Here is a 13,208-nt window from a genome sequence, read left to right on the forward strand (position 1 = left end):
AGTTACATCAAGGATTCAAGAGCCACTTATGAAAGGATATAAAAAAAAGGTGCTGTGTGGGCATTTTCAGACCTAAAACAGCTGACAAGTTCCTTCTGACCCCCTAACATATAATGCGGTACATGTATGGCGTTATGCTGCTGCAGTGAGCCCGCTATGATAGGGAATGGCGATCACACCGCGCCCTGTCATTTAACCCCTCGGATGCCGCATTCGGCTCCCTCTGCCTTCCGATTGGAGCCACGCAGTAAAAATTGCAGGACTCCAATTGGTTACCATGGCAGCCTGGACATCTCTGAAGCCTTTCAGGCCTGCCATGGTAAGCTCCCTGCTGAACTATGCACGAGACACTATTAAAAGTTTAAATCACCCCCCCCCCCCCCCCCCCAGTTTTACATATATAAATGATATAGGGCTGAGATTCAGTCCTGTATTGATATCTAAATTAGAAACATGGTTGAGTGAGTAACTTCACACTGCCATATAGTTCCATAGTCATGACCCCACCCCTTCCTGTGCTGACATCACAGGTACATTGAATTCTGAGTAGGCAGGTGTTAATATGGTGGCACATAGACACTGGGGCATTCCTCACCCAGGCCAGCTTCCTGTGAAGTCTTAGATGGAAGAAGTAGGACCACCTGGCATTCTATTGGTCCTTTTACACGGGCCGACGATCTAGCAGATTGTCGGGAAGGAAGGTTTCCTTCAAGACAATCTGCTGACCGCTAGTGGAGAAGACCGGTACATGTTTCCTCCAGAGTATGGGGAGGAGCGATCGCCAATGCCATCACTCTTCCCCATACTGCCTTGTTGTTTCCCGGCAGCAGATCGTGTTTACATGGCACGATCTGACACTGGGAAACAATAATCTTCTGTGCAATCGTTTTGCTCTTTCGTCGGTAATCGGTGGTGCATTTACACAGCAAGATCATCACTAACGAGCGCCACTAGTAACGCTGGTTAGCGATGATCATTTCAATTGTCAGTCCGTATAACAAGCCCCTAAGGCTAAGTATCTTTTTTCTATTTTAGACTCAAGGCCAGTTACATGGTGTATGTATACTGATATGACCATGATATTGAAAGTATTTTTACATTGTAGTTAAGTAAAGGTGTCTTTTATGTTACAACTACAAGAGTTGTGTGTTATTCCTGGTGATATTAAAGGTGTATTCCCATCACATACAATGGGGACATATCGCTAGGATATGCCCCCATTGTCTGATAGTTGCGGATCCCACCTCTGGGACCCGCATCTATAAGGAGAATGGAGCGGGGAGAGCTGTGGCTGGCCGTCCACCACCAAGCGCTGCTCCCATACAAGTAAATGGGAGAGCACGGTCCCTGCTCCCATTCATTTCTATGTGGCAGATGGAAATAACTGAGCCAGCGCTGTGCTATTTTCGGCGACCCCATTGAAATGAATGGAGGGTGGCTGCGCATGCGCAGTGCGCCCTCCATTCAGTTTCCCCCTCCATTCTCCATTTCCCCGCACCTATCAGACAATGGGGGCATATTCTAGCGATATGCCCCCCATTGTATATTATGGGAAAACCCCTTTAAGGCCACATATTGTAGCTGAGGTATAAACTGAGAACAATCCTATGAGCTAGGAGGAAAAAGGGAATATTGCCCATTATCATCTGATAATTGGTAATATTTTGCCCTTTTTTTATATCAGTAACTTCAGATATTGCTATTGATGATATTGATATTAATAAGCAATATTTTCCCTTCCTCAATGGCGAGATAGCCAGGAGTTATTCATATTCATTATTGATAGTATTAATAATATTTATCCCTCCTCAATAAACCGTAAAAAAATTAACATATTAGGTATCATCACTTCCCAAAATGTCTGAAATATTAAAATACTTTTAAAATGTTCCTGTGCAGTGTGCCGTAACGGAAAAAAAATTAAAACCATGCCATGCGCCATTTTTTTGGTAATCTTGTACCTCCAAAAAAAAAGTGAATAACAAAAAGTTGTACATACCACAAAAATAGTACCACACACAAAAATAAGCTCTCATACAGCTCTGTAGACTGAAATATTAAAAAGTTATGGCTGTCAGAAAATTCTATATTTTTTTTCAATGGATTTTCTTTTTTTTAAAGAAATTAAACAAAATTAAAACTATACAAGTTTGGTATCGCCGTAATTGTATTGAGTTGCAGAATAAGGATGTCTTGTTAGCGCATAGTGAATGCCATGATGTAAAAAAAAAAAAAAAAAAACGTGGTGGAATTGTGTTTTGTTTTAAACTTTACCCCAAAAATATATATTTTTCCAATACAAGACATGGTAAATTAAATGGTGGCATTAATTTTTTTTATCTTGTACAGCAAAAAATAAGACCTTATATGGCTATGTGAAAGGAAAATTAAAATAGTTATGGCTATTGGAATGTGGGGAGAAAAGATCAAAAATGAAAATAGGCCCGGTCTTTAAAGGGATGCTTTGGGAATTAAGAAAATGAAAATACTTAAATATTACTTTATTATAAGTATATTCCCAAATACCTTTCATTATTTATAATGGTTTATTTTATCTAGGGAGCAATCATTAGAAGAAATAAAATGGCTGCCGTCTTATTAGCACACACACAAAACCTGCCCTATCACACAGAAGGACAAGTTACTTTACAACACTAAGGTAAAGAGCTGCTTCATTCTCCTCTCTGCTCTGCTTGTCAGAGATTATACTCCTGAATACAGTTTAATAAGATCTTCAACTAAATCTCTGTAGGAATGGAGTTAATAAGGAGACATAAAGTACAGAGAAGACGGACAGGACAGACTGTGGTAATGGAGACTGCATACAAGTGCTCCTGCTCATCAGCCACATCCCCACCTCCTCTCTGTACTTCATGTCTCCTCATGAACTCCATTCCTACAGAGATTCAGCTGAAGATCATATTAAACTGTATTCAGGATCATAATACCTGACAAGTAGGAGAGGAAGATGGTGCAGCTCTTTAACTTCTGTGTGATTAGGACAGGTTTTGTGTGTACTAGTAGGATGACGGCTATTTTATTTCCTCTAATGATTGCTCCCAAGACAAAATGAGCCATTATAACTAATGAAAGGTATTTGGGAATATAGTTATATTAAAGTAATATTTATAGTGTAACTGCCATTCTATTTTTATTTGTGTAGGGGCAGTGATGCTGACCATTTTTGTAATATACTTTAATTACTGAAATCGTACATTTCTATTAGAAAAATGGGCGACTTTAGAGCTATTTTCTAATAGAAATGTATGATTTCAGTAATTAAAGTATAGTACAAAAGTGGTCAGCATCACTGCCCCTACACATTACACAAATAAAAATAGAATGGCATTTATTTTTATTTTCTGGAGAACCCCTTTAAGGGATTAACAAAAGTAAACAAAATTCAAAGAGATGTGTAGCGCCATTAAATGTGGCTGCAAATGTGAATGCATTTTGTCCCACTGAAATATATCACCTAGTGTTAATATGTGTGATTCTGAAGATTTGCAGTTGTTGAAAGCTGCAAGACTCGATTTAGACAAAATCACATCTTATGATTTGACTTGAGCAGCAGTCTGTTTATCATTGTGCGGGACAAAGCTCCATGTAGCCCTAGCTTTATAAAGACATATTGCTGTAGTAAGTCTTCGCTCACTTTTCACGTCATACTTTAAGAAGGCTTAGGTTCATTTGTTTCCTGAACGTGGACTGAAACTTATAACTGAAATGAATTTTTTTTTTCCTATTTTCCAGCAAAAATATATTGCTCGATCAGCATTTTCAAGCAAAGCTCTCAGACTTTGCCATGGTCCATTTGAGATCTTACCAAATAAATCACATTTACACCATAAAGATGGATTATGCCACACTACAGTTCCTGGGATACTTGCCAGAGGAGTACATTAGGAGGGGAGAACTGTCACCAAAAACTGATGTGTACAGCTATGGAGTTGTAAGTGTGTAAAAACCACCTTTATTTTATGATGAATTTTATCACAGGCTTTTACAATGCAATTCAACTTTTCTGTGAAAAAAAACCCATTAGGAAAGATTTAGTACTGAAAATGCTCCAAATATTTGGCACATTTTTGGAGTAAAACTAAGGCAACATATAGGTGGTATAAAGTTAAGCTGGCCATACAATGATCAACCGCGTCATATGAACCAGCATCATATCAGACTGAACAGACTGACTAGTGAGTCAGTTTAAAAAAAATATATACTCCCTGGTCCTTGAGTACAATGACAAATAATCAGCCAAATGTGTCTGATTATGCCATAAACATGCATCTTCAGCCGATTAATCATCATTATGAACAATTGTTTGCACAAACAATTGTTTGGCTAAAATCAGCCATTCCAGTCAACTTTTATCTCATGTATAGCCAGAATTAGACTTGACAGTCTAAAGATGCTCTAGATTTATTATCCAGCATTAGCCACTGTGATAAATCTGGTGCAGTTTAGGAATAGCTGGTCTTCGTTTAACTTTAGGCAGTATTAGTAAATCTATTGCAATGTTCTTAAAGGGGTTGTCCCATGAAAAATATTCTACCGTTTTCAAACCAGCACCTGGATCTAAATGCTTCTGTAATTGTATGTAATTAAACATTTAATTAGTTAAAAGTTATTTGATGAAATGTATCTATGTAGCGCCATCTGCTGTTTATTATTTTTCTTTGTCTGACTCACTGAGGTGGCCGCACATGCTCAGTTTCATCCTTCAACTGCCTCCTGAGCTGTGATAGGGAGAGAGCTTTAGCAGAAAGACACACTTCCTGAGCTGTGATAGGGAGAGAGCTCCAGCAGAATAGACACACCTCCTGAGCTGTGATAGGGAGAGAGCTCCAGCAGAATAGACACACCTCCTGAGCTGTGATAGGGAGAGAGCTCTAGCAGAAAAGACACGCCTCCTGATCTGTGATAGGGAGAGAGCTCTAGCAGAATAGACACATCTCCTGATCTGTGATAGGGAGAGAGCTCCAGCAGAAAAGACACACTTCCTGAGCTCTAATAGGGAGGGCTGAGACACTCCTCCTGAGCTGTGATAGGGAGAGAGCTTCAGCAGAAAAGACACGCCTCCTGAGCTGTGATGGGGAGAGAGCTCCAGCAGGAAAGACACACCTCCTGAGCTGGGATAGGGAGAGAGCTCCAGCAGAATAGACACAACTTCTGAGCTGTGATAGGGAGAGATCTGCAGCAGAAAAGACACATCTCCTGAGCTGGGATAGGGAGAGATCTGCAGCAGAAAAGACACATCTCCTGAGCTGGGATAGGGAGAGAGCTCCAGCAGAAAAGACACAACTTCTGAGCTGTGATAGGGAGAGAGCTACAGCAGAAAAGACACATCTCCTGAGCTGGGATAGGGAGAGAGCTTGTCATGTACTACATGATGTCTGATGTAAATTTTTTAACCCCTTTTAATGGGACTATGTCAACAGAAAATGACCTACTGTTTAAATCATGTTTTTATGTTAAATATATTTGAAAGAATTTTAGGCGATTTTATAACATTTTTCATGTCACTATCTATATTAAAAAAACCTGAAATGACATTTGGCAGCTTTCAATCTGGCCACTGAACATATCATAGGCTAAAGACCCCTTTACACAGACACAGACCAAGATCTGAGCAGTTGTCAGGAAGGAGTATTCCTAGGAAAGCTAGTTCTTGTAGACTGCCTCGTGTAAAGCTGCCGCAAGCAGCGTTTTTCTATCCGCGATGTGGGGCGGAGCAAGACGGACCCACCATGACACACAATGTAAGTCAATGGGGACGGATCCATTTTCTTGGACACAATAGAAAACGGATCCGTCCCCCATTTGACTTTCACTGGTGTTCATGACGGATCCGTCTTGGCTATAGAAGACATAATCTGTTCATGACGGATGCGTGCGGTTGTATTATCATGACAGAAGCGTTTTTTTGCTGATCCATAACGGATCCAGCAAAAACGCTGGTGTGAAAGTAGCCTTAGTATATTAGCCCCCGATTACAACACATGTGAGACTTTTGGCACAACTTGACATCTCTGTACCTAAGTAACCCAACAAAAGTAAAAAGCTTTTTTTTTTTTATTCTTTATATAATTCGCAAATTCAATTTGGTCACAGTAAATCAGTAATAGACAATCACAAACTGGTCAAACTGGGTACTTATTATGACTCAGAAACTAACTGATTTATACAACTCTACCTACTTTATCCCGAAGGTAATAATGGAAGTGTTAAGTCAATATCAAGCTGTTCTTAATGGATCCAAAACAACATATCTGGTAAGTTTTATTATATTACTATTAGACATAAATATATGGAAAGTATGAACGTCTATAACTGTAAAGCCTTTGATTGCAGAACACTTGTGAAGAGGATTTACAGTCCAGTAGCAAATCTGGCCTATCTGTTCAGGTCCTTATTCTGGTCCAGTATTGTATTAGTTTTTTATGGCAATCAGTCTGCCTTTTTAGTAGACATTCTTGGATAGTGATACATTTGTGATCCCAGAAAACGCTTAAAGCTCCTGTCAGTTCCCTTTTTTCCATTCTTTGCCATCATTGCAAAGTATACAGGACCCATGGGATAGAATAATGTGAAACTTTCAATTCTATAGAGGCATTATATCAAGGAAAGTCTGCTGTAAGCACTGATGTTATTTGTTGTGACTGGAGAGGCACATTAAATTGTTTTGTCATTTACATAGTTGAATGCTGAGATAGACAACCCTTATTTATAGTATTCAAAACTGCTTGAGTTGTATGTGTTGGTTTTATACAATATTATTTAATTATTGGGCACTTGGCCAACAAAAATAATCCGATGATCCACTTGAGAACTACCCTATAGCATGTAATTGGCTTCATTGAAGCAGGGAGCCATGTTATCTTAGCCCTCAGTACAGATCTCCAGACACGGAAGCCAACATGCTGGTGCTTTCATTAAGAGTAATGTCAGCTCCACCATGGGCCTTTCTCTGTGGAAGATGCTTTAATTACATTTAATTGAATACACTTATTTTTAAATCTTCTGAGTGGCTATTGTAACACTGTGTGTGGCAAAGTGCTGGAGGGGGTGTATATCACATCCATAATGCTCAGCTGGGTGAGGTAAAAGTGAATCCAGGAAGCTAGGTTGTTGCAGCAAAGCATAGTTTGCCGTTGTGGCCTGAATTTTTTTGGACTGGAAGGTAGGTTTGGCAGTAGGACCTACCGGTCCACACCCTTACTCCAGCACAGCTATCTCCCCCTAGCCTGAGGAGATCCCAGGTGCAGCTACTTGGATCTTTACTGGGGAATAAATAGAGGCCTCACTCACTGTCAGAGTATGCTGGCTATGAGACTATGTGGCTGGGCAAAGCCTGATCCTCCTGACACACTGAAGGAGTAGGCGAGAGACAAGTCCTCTGTATAGTTAGCGCCCAGACAGGCAGGTGTTTATTTGATGTTTTTTGTGTTATGCTTTATGTGCCGTGGCTTCACCCAAACAACGGTTAAAGGGATTCTGCAGTTTGTTTTAACTGATGATCTATCCTCTGGATAGATCATCAGCATTTGACCGGTGGGGTTCCGACACCCGGGACCCCCGCCGATCAGCTGTTTGAGAAGGCAGCGTGGCCTTCTCGCTGTTTACCGCTGGCCCAGTGACGTTACCAGAGGATAGATCATCAGTTAAAACAAACTGCAGAACCCCTTTAACACAGCAGCATGCTGAGGTATTTTCTCCGTCCAAAAACCGTACAGTGACTGAACTGAAGACATCCTGATGCATACTGAATGGATTTCTCTCCATTCAGAATGCATTAGGATAAAACTGATCAGTTTTTTCCGTTATTGAGCCCCTAGGACGGAACTCAATACCGGAAAAGTTTAACGCAGATGTGAAAGTACCCTAAAATGTAACCTTTATTACTACAAAGATCTCAAAAATATAACCAAGGAAAACCCTAGAAAAAAATAAATACAAAGTCCCTATTCCAACCCTACCTAAGAGCAGAACTGCTGCCCTGACAAGGTTGATCCCACTGTCTTCTTTAGTGTCCCTAGAAAACCTTGTGCACACTGGGGTGTCCAGGTAAAGAAGTGGATGTGCAAAAAACTACTTGTATACCTATGTACACAGAAAAAAGGGAAGGTAGGATTCTAATTGTTCTGGAGTCTCAGGATATTAGCTATTTCTTCAATGCTTTTCTCCCCAGGGGTCTTATCCTGGGGTCTTATCAGGGGCTCTTAGAGAAACAAACGGGGGATAGTTGGTAAATTAAGACCACCTTAGATATTATCCCCCCTCCCCCCCAAGATAAATATCTCTCAGACTAGATGAAGTGAGACAACGTGCATGTATGGTATATACAAACAAAAAACTAGGGCAGTATGGAGACTCTAGAGATGTATATCAGATTGCATGTGTGATATGCACATAAATTAATAATACATGTTAGATATTCATAGCAGTTAGAGTGCTGACATTACCCCCAGTGTAGGTGTATGATATACACATAGAAGAAAACACCAGATTGTGTGTTTGATGTACACATACAGTCAGGTCCATAAATATTGGGACATCGACACAATTCTAACATTTTTGGCTCTATACACCACCACAATGGATTTGAAATGAAACAAACAAGACGTGCTTTAACTGCAGACTGTCAGCTTTAATTTGAGGGTATTTACATCTAAATCAGGTGAACGGTGTAGGAATTACAACAGTTTGCATATGTGCCTCCCACTTGTTAAGGGACCAAAACTAATGGGACAATTTGCTTCTCAGCTGTTCCATGGCCAGGTGTGTGTTATTCCCTCATTATCACAATTACAATGAGCAGATAAAAGGTCCACAGTTTATTCCAAGTGTGCTATTTGCATTTGCAATCTGTTGCTGTCAACTCTCAAGATGAGATCCAAAGAGCTGTCACTATCAGTGAAGCAAGCCATCATTTGGCTGAAAAAACAAAACAAACCCATCAGAGAGATAGCAAAAATATTAGGCGTGGCCAAAACAACTGTTTGGAACATTCTTAAAAAGAAAGAACGCACCGGTGAGCTCAGCAACAACAAAAGACCCAGAAGACCACGGAAAACAACTTTGCTGGTGACCGAAGAATTCTTTCCCTGGTGAAGAAAACACCCTTCACAACAGTTGGCCAGATCAAGAACACTCTCCAGGAGGTAGGTGCAAGTGTGTTAAAGTCAACAATCAAAAGAAGACTTCACCAGAGTGAATACAGAGGGTTCACCACAAGATGTAAACCATTGGTGAGCCTCAAAAACAGGAAGGCCAGATTAGAGTTGGAAAAACATCCTATGGACAGATGAGACCAAGATCAACTTGTACCAGAGTGATGGGAGGGGAAGAGTATGGAGAAGAAAATGAACTGCTCATGATCCTAAGCATACCACCTCATCAGTGAAGCATGGTGGTGGTAGTGTCATGGCGTGGGCATGTATGGCTGCCAATGGAACTGGTTCTCTTGTATTTCTTGATGATGTGACTGCTGACGAAAGCAGCAGGATGAATTCTGAAGTGTTTCAGGCAATATTATCTACTCCTATTCAGCCAAATGCTTCAGGACTCATTGGACGGCGTTTCACAGTGCAGATGGACAATGACCCAAAGCATACTGCAAAAACAACCAAAGAGTTTTTTAAGGGAAAGAAGTGGAATGTTATGCAATGGCCAAGTCAATAACCTGACCTGAATCCGATTGAGCATGCATTTCACTTGCTGAAGACAAAACTGAAGGGAAAATGCCCCAAGAACAAGCAGGAATTGAAGACAGTTGCAGTAGAGGCCTGGCAGAGCATCACCAGGGATGAAACCCAGCGTCTGGTAATGTCTATGCGTTCCAGACTCCAGGCTGTAATTGACTGCAAATGATTTGCAAAAAAGTATTAAAAAGTGTAAGTTTGATTTCTGATTATTATTCTGTCCCATTACTTTTGGTCCCTTAACAAGTGGGAGGCACATATGCAAACTGTTGTAATTCCTACACCGTTCACCTGATTTGGATGTAAATACCCTCAAATTAAAGCTAACAGTCTGCAGTTAAAGCACATCTTGTTTGTTTCATTTCAAATCCATTGTGATGGTGTATAGGGCCAAAAATGTTAGAATTGTGTTGATGTCCCAATATTTATGGACCTGAGTGTAGATAAGTAATAACATCTATTATTTTGCAATCCAACTTCTTTATCTGGATACCCAGTGTGCACAGGGTTTTCTAGGGACATCAAAGAAGACCGTGGTATGGCCCTTGTCAGGACAGAAGTTCTGCTCTTAGGTAATGTTGAATAGGGACTTTGTACATTTTTTTTCTGGGTTTTTCCTTAGTTATATTTTAGGGATTTTTTTTATTGTAGTAATAAAGGTTACGTTTTAAGGGGAAGTTTTTTGTTTTCTACTGATCTGTGTATTTGCTTCTTATTTTAACCTAAACTATATTTTATTATGTTCAATGGCTAGAGAGACGTGATTTGGAATCAAGTGGATAAAAGTGGTGTTGAATCTCTCCTCCAGTTTGTGGATAGGAAAACGAAAAACTGGCCTGCTGGCGTTGTACACAAACTTTTGGGTATATCTGTTGAAGCTACTTCACTGCGTGCGAAGCAGAGACCCACAATGGAAATGGTGAGGATTAATTTATTATATCTACACTCACCCCAGTGTTATTTTGAGGGCATCATGAGTGGTATGCAGTTTAAATGAATTGTCTTTTTATAGAGTTTTCTTTGATAACACAATCTTTCAAGTGTGTGATATAAACCTTTCTCTTAAGGCCCTTTAACATGGGCTGAGGATGGAGGCAATTATCAGGAACTAATGTTTGTACAAACGCTTGTTACCAATAATTGGGCCATGTAAGGGTGTGGCCACATGGCACGGTCAGGTTTCCTGATTAACCAGGAGTGAGGAGTGAACTAAAAAAAGAGGAGACGTATCTGTCCTTTTCACATTATCTCCTTTTATGATCCACTTCTGATTTTTGCAATCACAAGATGTTTGTTCATTAAGTGATCCCAACTTTAATGCAGTACATCATGTAAACAAGGATGTGCTGCCACCTTTTAGCCATAGACTATTATTGTCTAACCAAGGCTAAGATAACACATCACAATCTGTGTGTCTAGCTCAATTTTGAGCTCTTCTGTCAGCGGTACACACGCACACTATTTACAGCACTTGTATTCTAGAAATGAAGAGTGGACGGGTTGCGAAGGCCATCACGGAAGACCCTCTGCTTCATCCATTATCAGTATGCTGCACTGTAAATGCTCCTAGATTCTGCTGTTCCTCTTTTGCCTGCATTGCTCATGATGTACATGAAGGTACATCAATACTATAATAAAAAGTGGTTTTAAATGTAATGGTCCCATTTACATGGGACAACGATCCGGCAGATTGTCAGGAATGAATCATTCCTTCCCGACAATCTGCTGATCACTGGTGGAGGAGACCGGTGCATTTACATGTACCGTTCTCCTCCAAAGCATGGGGAGGCGTGGTCGCTAATGCCATCGCTCTTCCCCATACTGACTTATTGTTTCCCGGCTGTCACATCTGTGACAGGTCCCAGAAGGTCTGAAAGATTATCTACGTATTAGTGATCTGACAGCCTCTTTTGGTTTCACTTTGTGTTGCTGCTATGTCCACACCTCCTGTTCAGGTGTGGATCATGTGATCTTTACCTCGCCCTATTTAATCTGACTTTTCCCATCACTCCTTGCTTGGGATAGCTTCATTTGGTCTTGGAAGAGCTGGAGTGTGGTTCGTGTTGAAGTCCTGTTCATCCTTCATCTTCTGAACTTAAGTGTTCCGCTTGTCGTGTTTTGTATCCCCCTTCCTGGTTGTTTACTAGGCCTCAGTGAGACGCTAGTTCCTTCACTGGGGAAGGAACAGGTGGTCTCTGCCCTGTCATTATCTTTAGGGCATCTGAGGGTCACCAGGGTTTTCTAGGTTCCCATGTATGGGTATCTCTACCATCGAGAGGTGCCCATACGGATAGGAGTTAGGGCCAGGAGCAGGGTTTTATAGGTGGTCACCCTTTTCCTTCCCTAGCGGTGAGGCCTAGTGTCTTTCCCCTTCCTTCTTGATTGTCTAATGGTGTTCTCCCCTACTACATCCGTGATATTATCCCAAGCCCATACCACCATTTTTGTTCGGATCTGTGCAGCTATGGATACTATGTCTGCACTGGTCGAACAGATGCAGAATCTGACTTTCCAGGTAGCAGACCTCGCGCACTGTCTTGCAGATTCAGAGTCCACAGGCTGCTGGTTCTGGTGGTGGGTCCCAGGCCTGTCCTGAACCGAAGGTGGCTCTCCCAGACAGGTTTTTCCTGGGGTAGTGACAATTTCATCCGGTTCAGGGAGTCATGTAAATTATACTTTAAGCTGCGTCCATACTCTTCTGGGGATGAGTGTCAATGTGTGAGTATGATTATTTCATTGCTTAAAGAGGATGCCTAATCTTGGGCTTTTTCTCTGCCGACCGGATCACTGTCCCTCCGGTCGGTAGATGAAATCTTCAGAGCCTTGGGTCTCATCTACGATGACCCGGATCGGATCTCTCAGGCCGAGACCAAGTTACGGAGTTTGGGGCAGGGAGATCGTTCCGCGGAGACCTATTGCTCTGAATTTAGGAGATGGGCTAATGATACTGAGTGGAACGATCCTGCTCTCCGCAGCCAATTCTGCCAGGGTCTCTCTGAGAGACTTCAGGACGCGTTGGCCTTTCATGAAAATCCTGTGTCATTGGAGGCAGCTATGTCCCTTGCTAGACGCCTGAGGGAGAGATCTAGGGGTCCACACCTTCAGGACATACTGTCCAATAAGGGTACTGCTTCCTTTGACACTTATGGTGGAGAGACGCTGGTAATTGCGCCTTGTGATGAGCCTATTCAGTTAGGAGGAGCTACTCCTGGCAAAAGCTTGGGTCATGTGAAAAGAGTCTGCTTTTATTGTGGCAAGAAGGGACATTTTGTGAACAATTGTCCGTACTTGCAGCATCAAGGTCTACATTTGTCTTTTACTGGTAGTACCCGTTTTCTCCTGTCTGCCGAGGTGGCGCTAGAGTCCAAAACGGTAAAAATCAAAGCATTTATCGACAGTGGGGCAGGAGTTAACTTGATTGATGGAGAGTTTGTACGCATTCATGGGTTGACTACTAATGCATTAGAGAAAAGTATTTCTGTCTTTGCAATTGACTCAGCACCT

At 41.4% G+C, this 13,208-nt stretch overlaps 1 protein-coding gene across 1 annotated transcript in view; it reads left to right on the plus strand.

Annotated features, from left to right (window-relative positions):
• The window catches only part of IRAK3 (interleukin 1 receptor associated kinase 3), a 53,383-nt gene that overhangs the window by 22,253 nt on the left and 17,922 nt on the right, over positions 1-13,208 (plus strand). The window contains exons 6-8 of the mRNA XM_040409407.1: positions 3,754-3,952; positions 6,213-6,275; positions 10,459-10,623. Of these exons, the coding sequence (XP_040265341.1) occupies positions 3,754-3,952; positions 6,213-6,275; positions 10,459-10,623 (427 nt within the window). The remainder of the gene's footprint in view (positions 1-3,753; positions 3,953-6,212; positions 6,276-10,458; positions 10,624-13,208) is intronic.

The sequence above is a fragment of the Bufo bufo genome, chromosome 1, assembly GCF_905171765.1.
Source record: "Bufo bufo chromosome 1, aBufBuf1.1, whole genome shotgun sequence".
NCBI classification, from domain to species: Eukaryota; Metazoa; Chordata; class Amphibia; order Anura; family Bufonidae; genus Bufo; species Bufo bufo.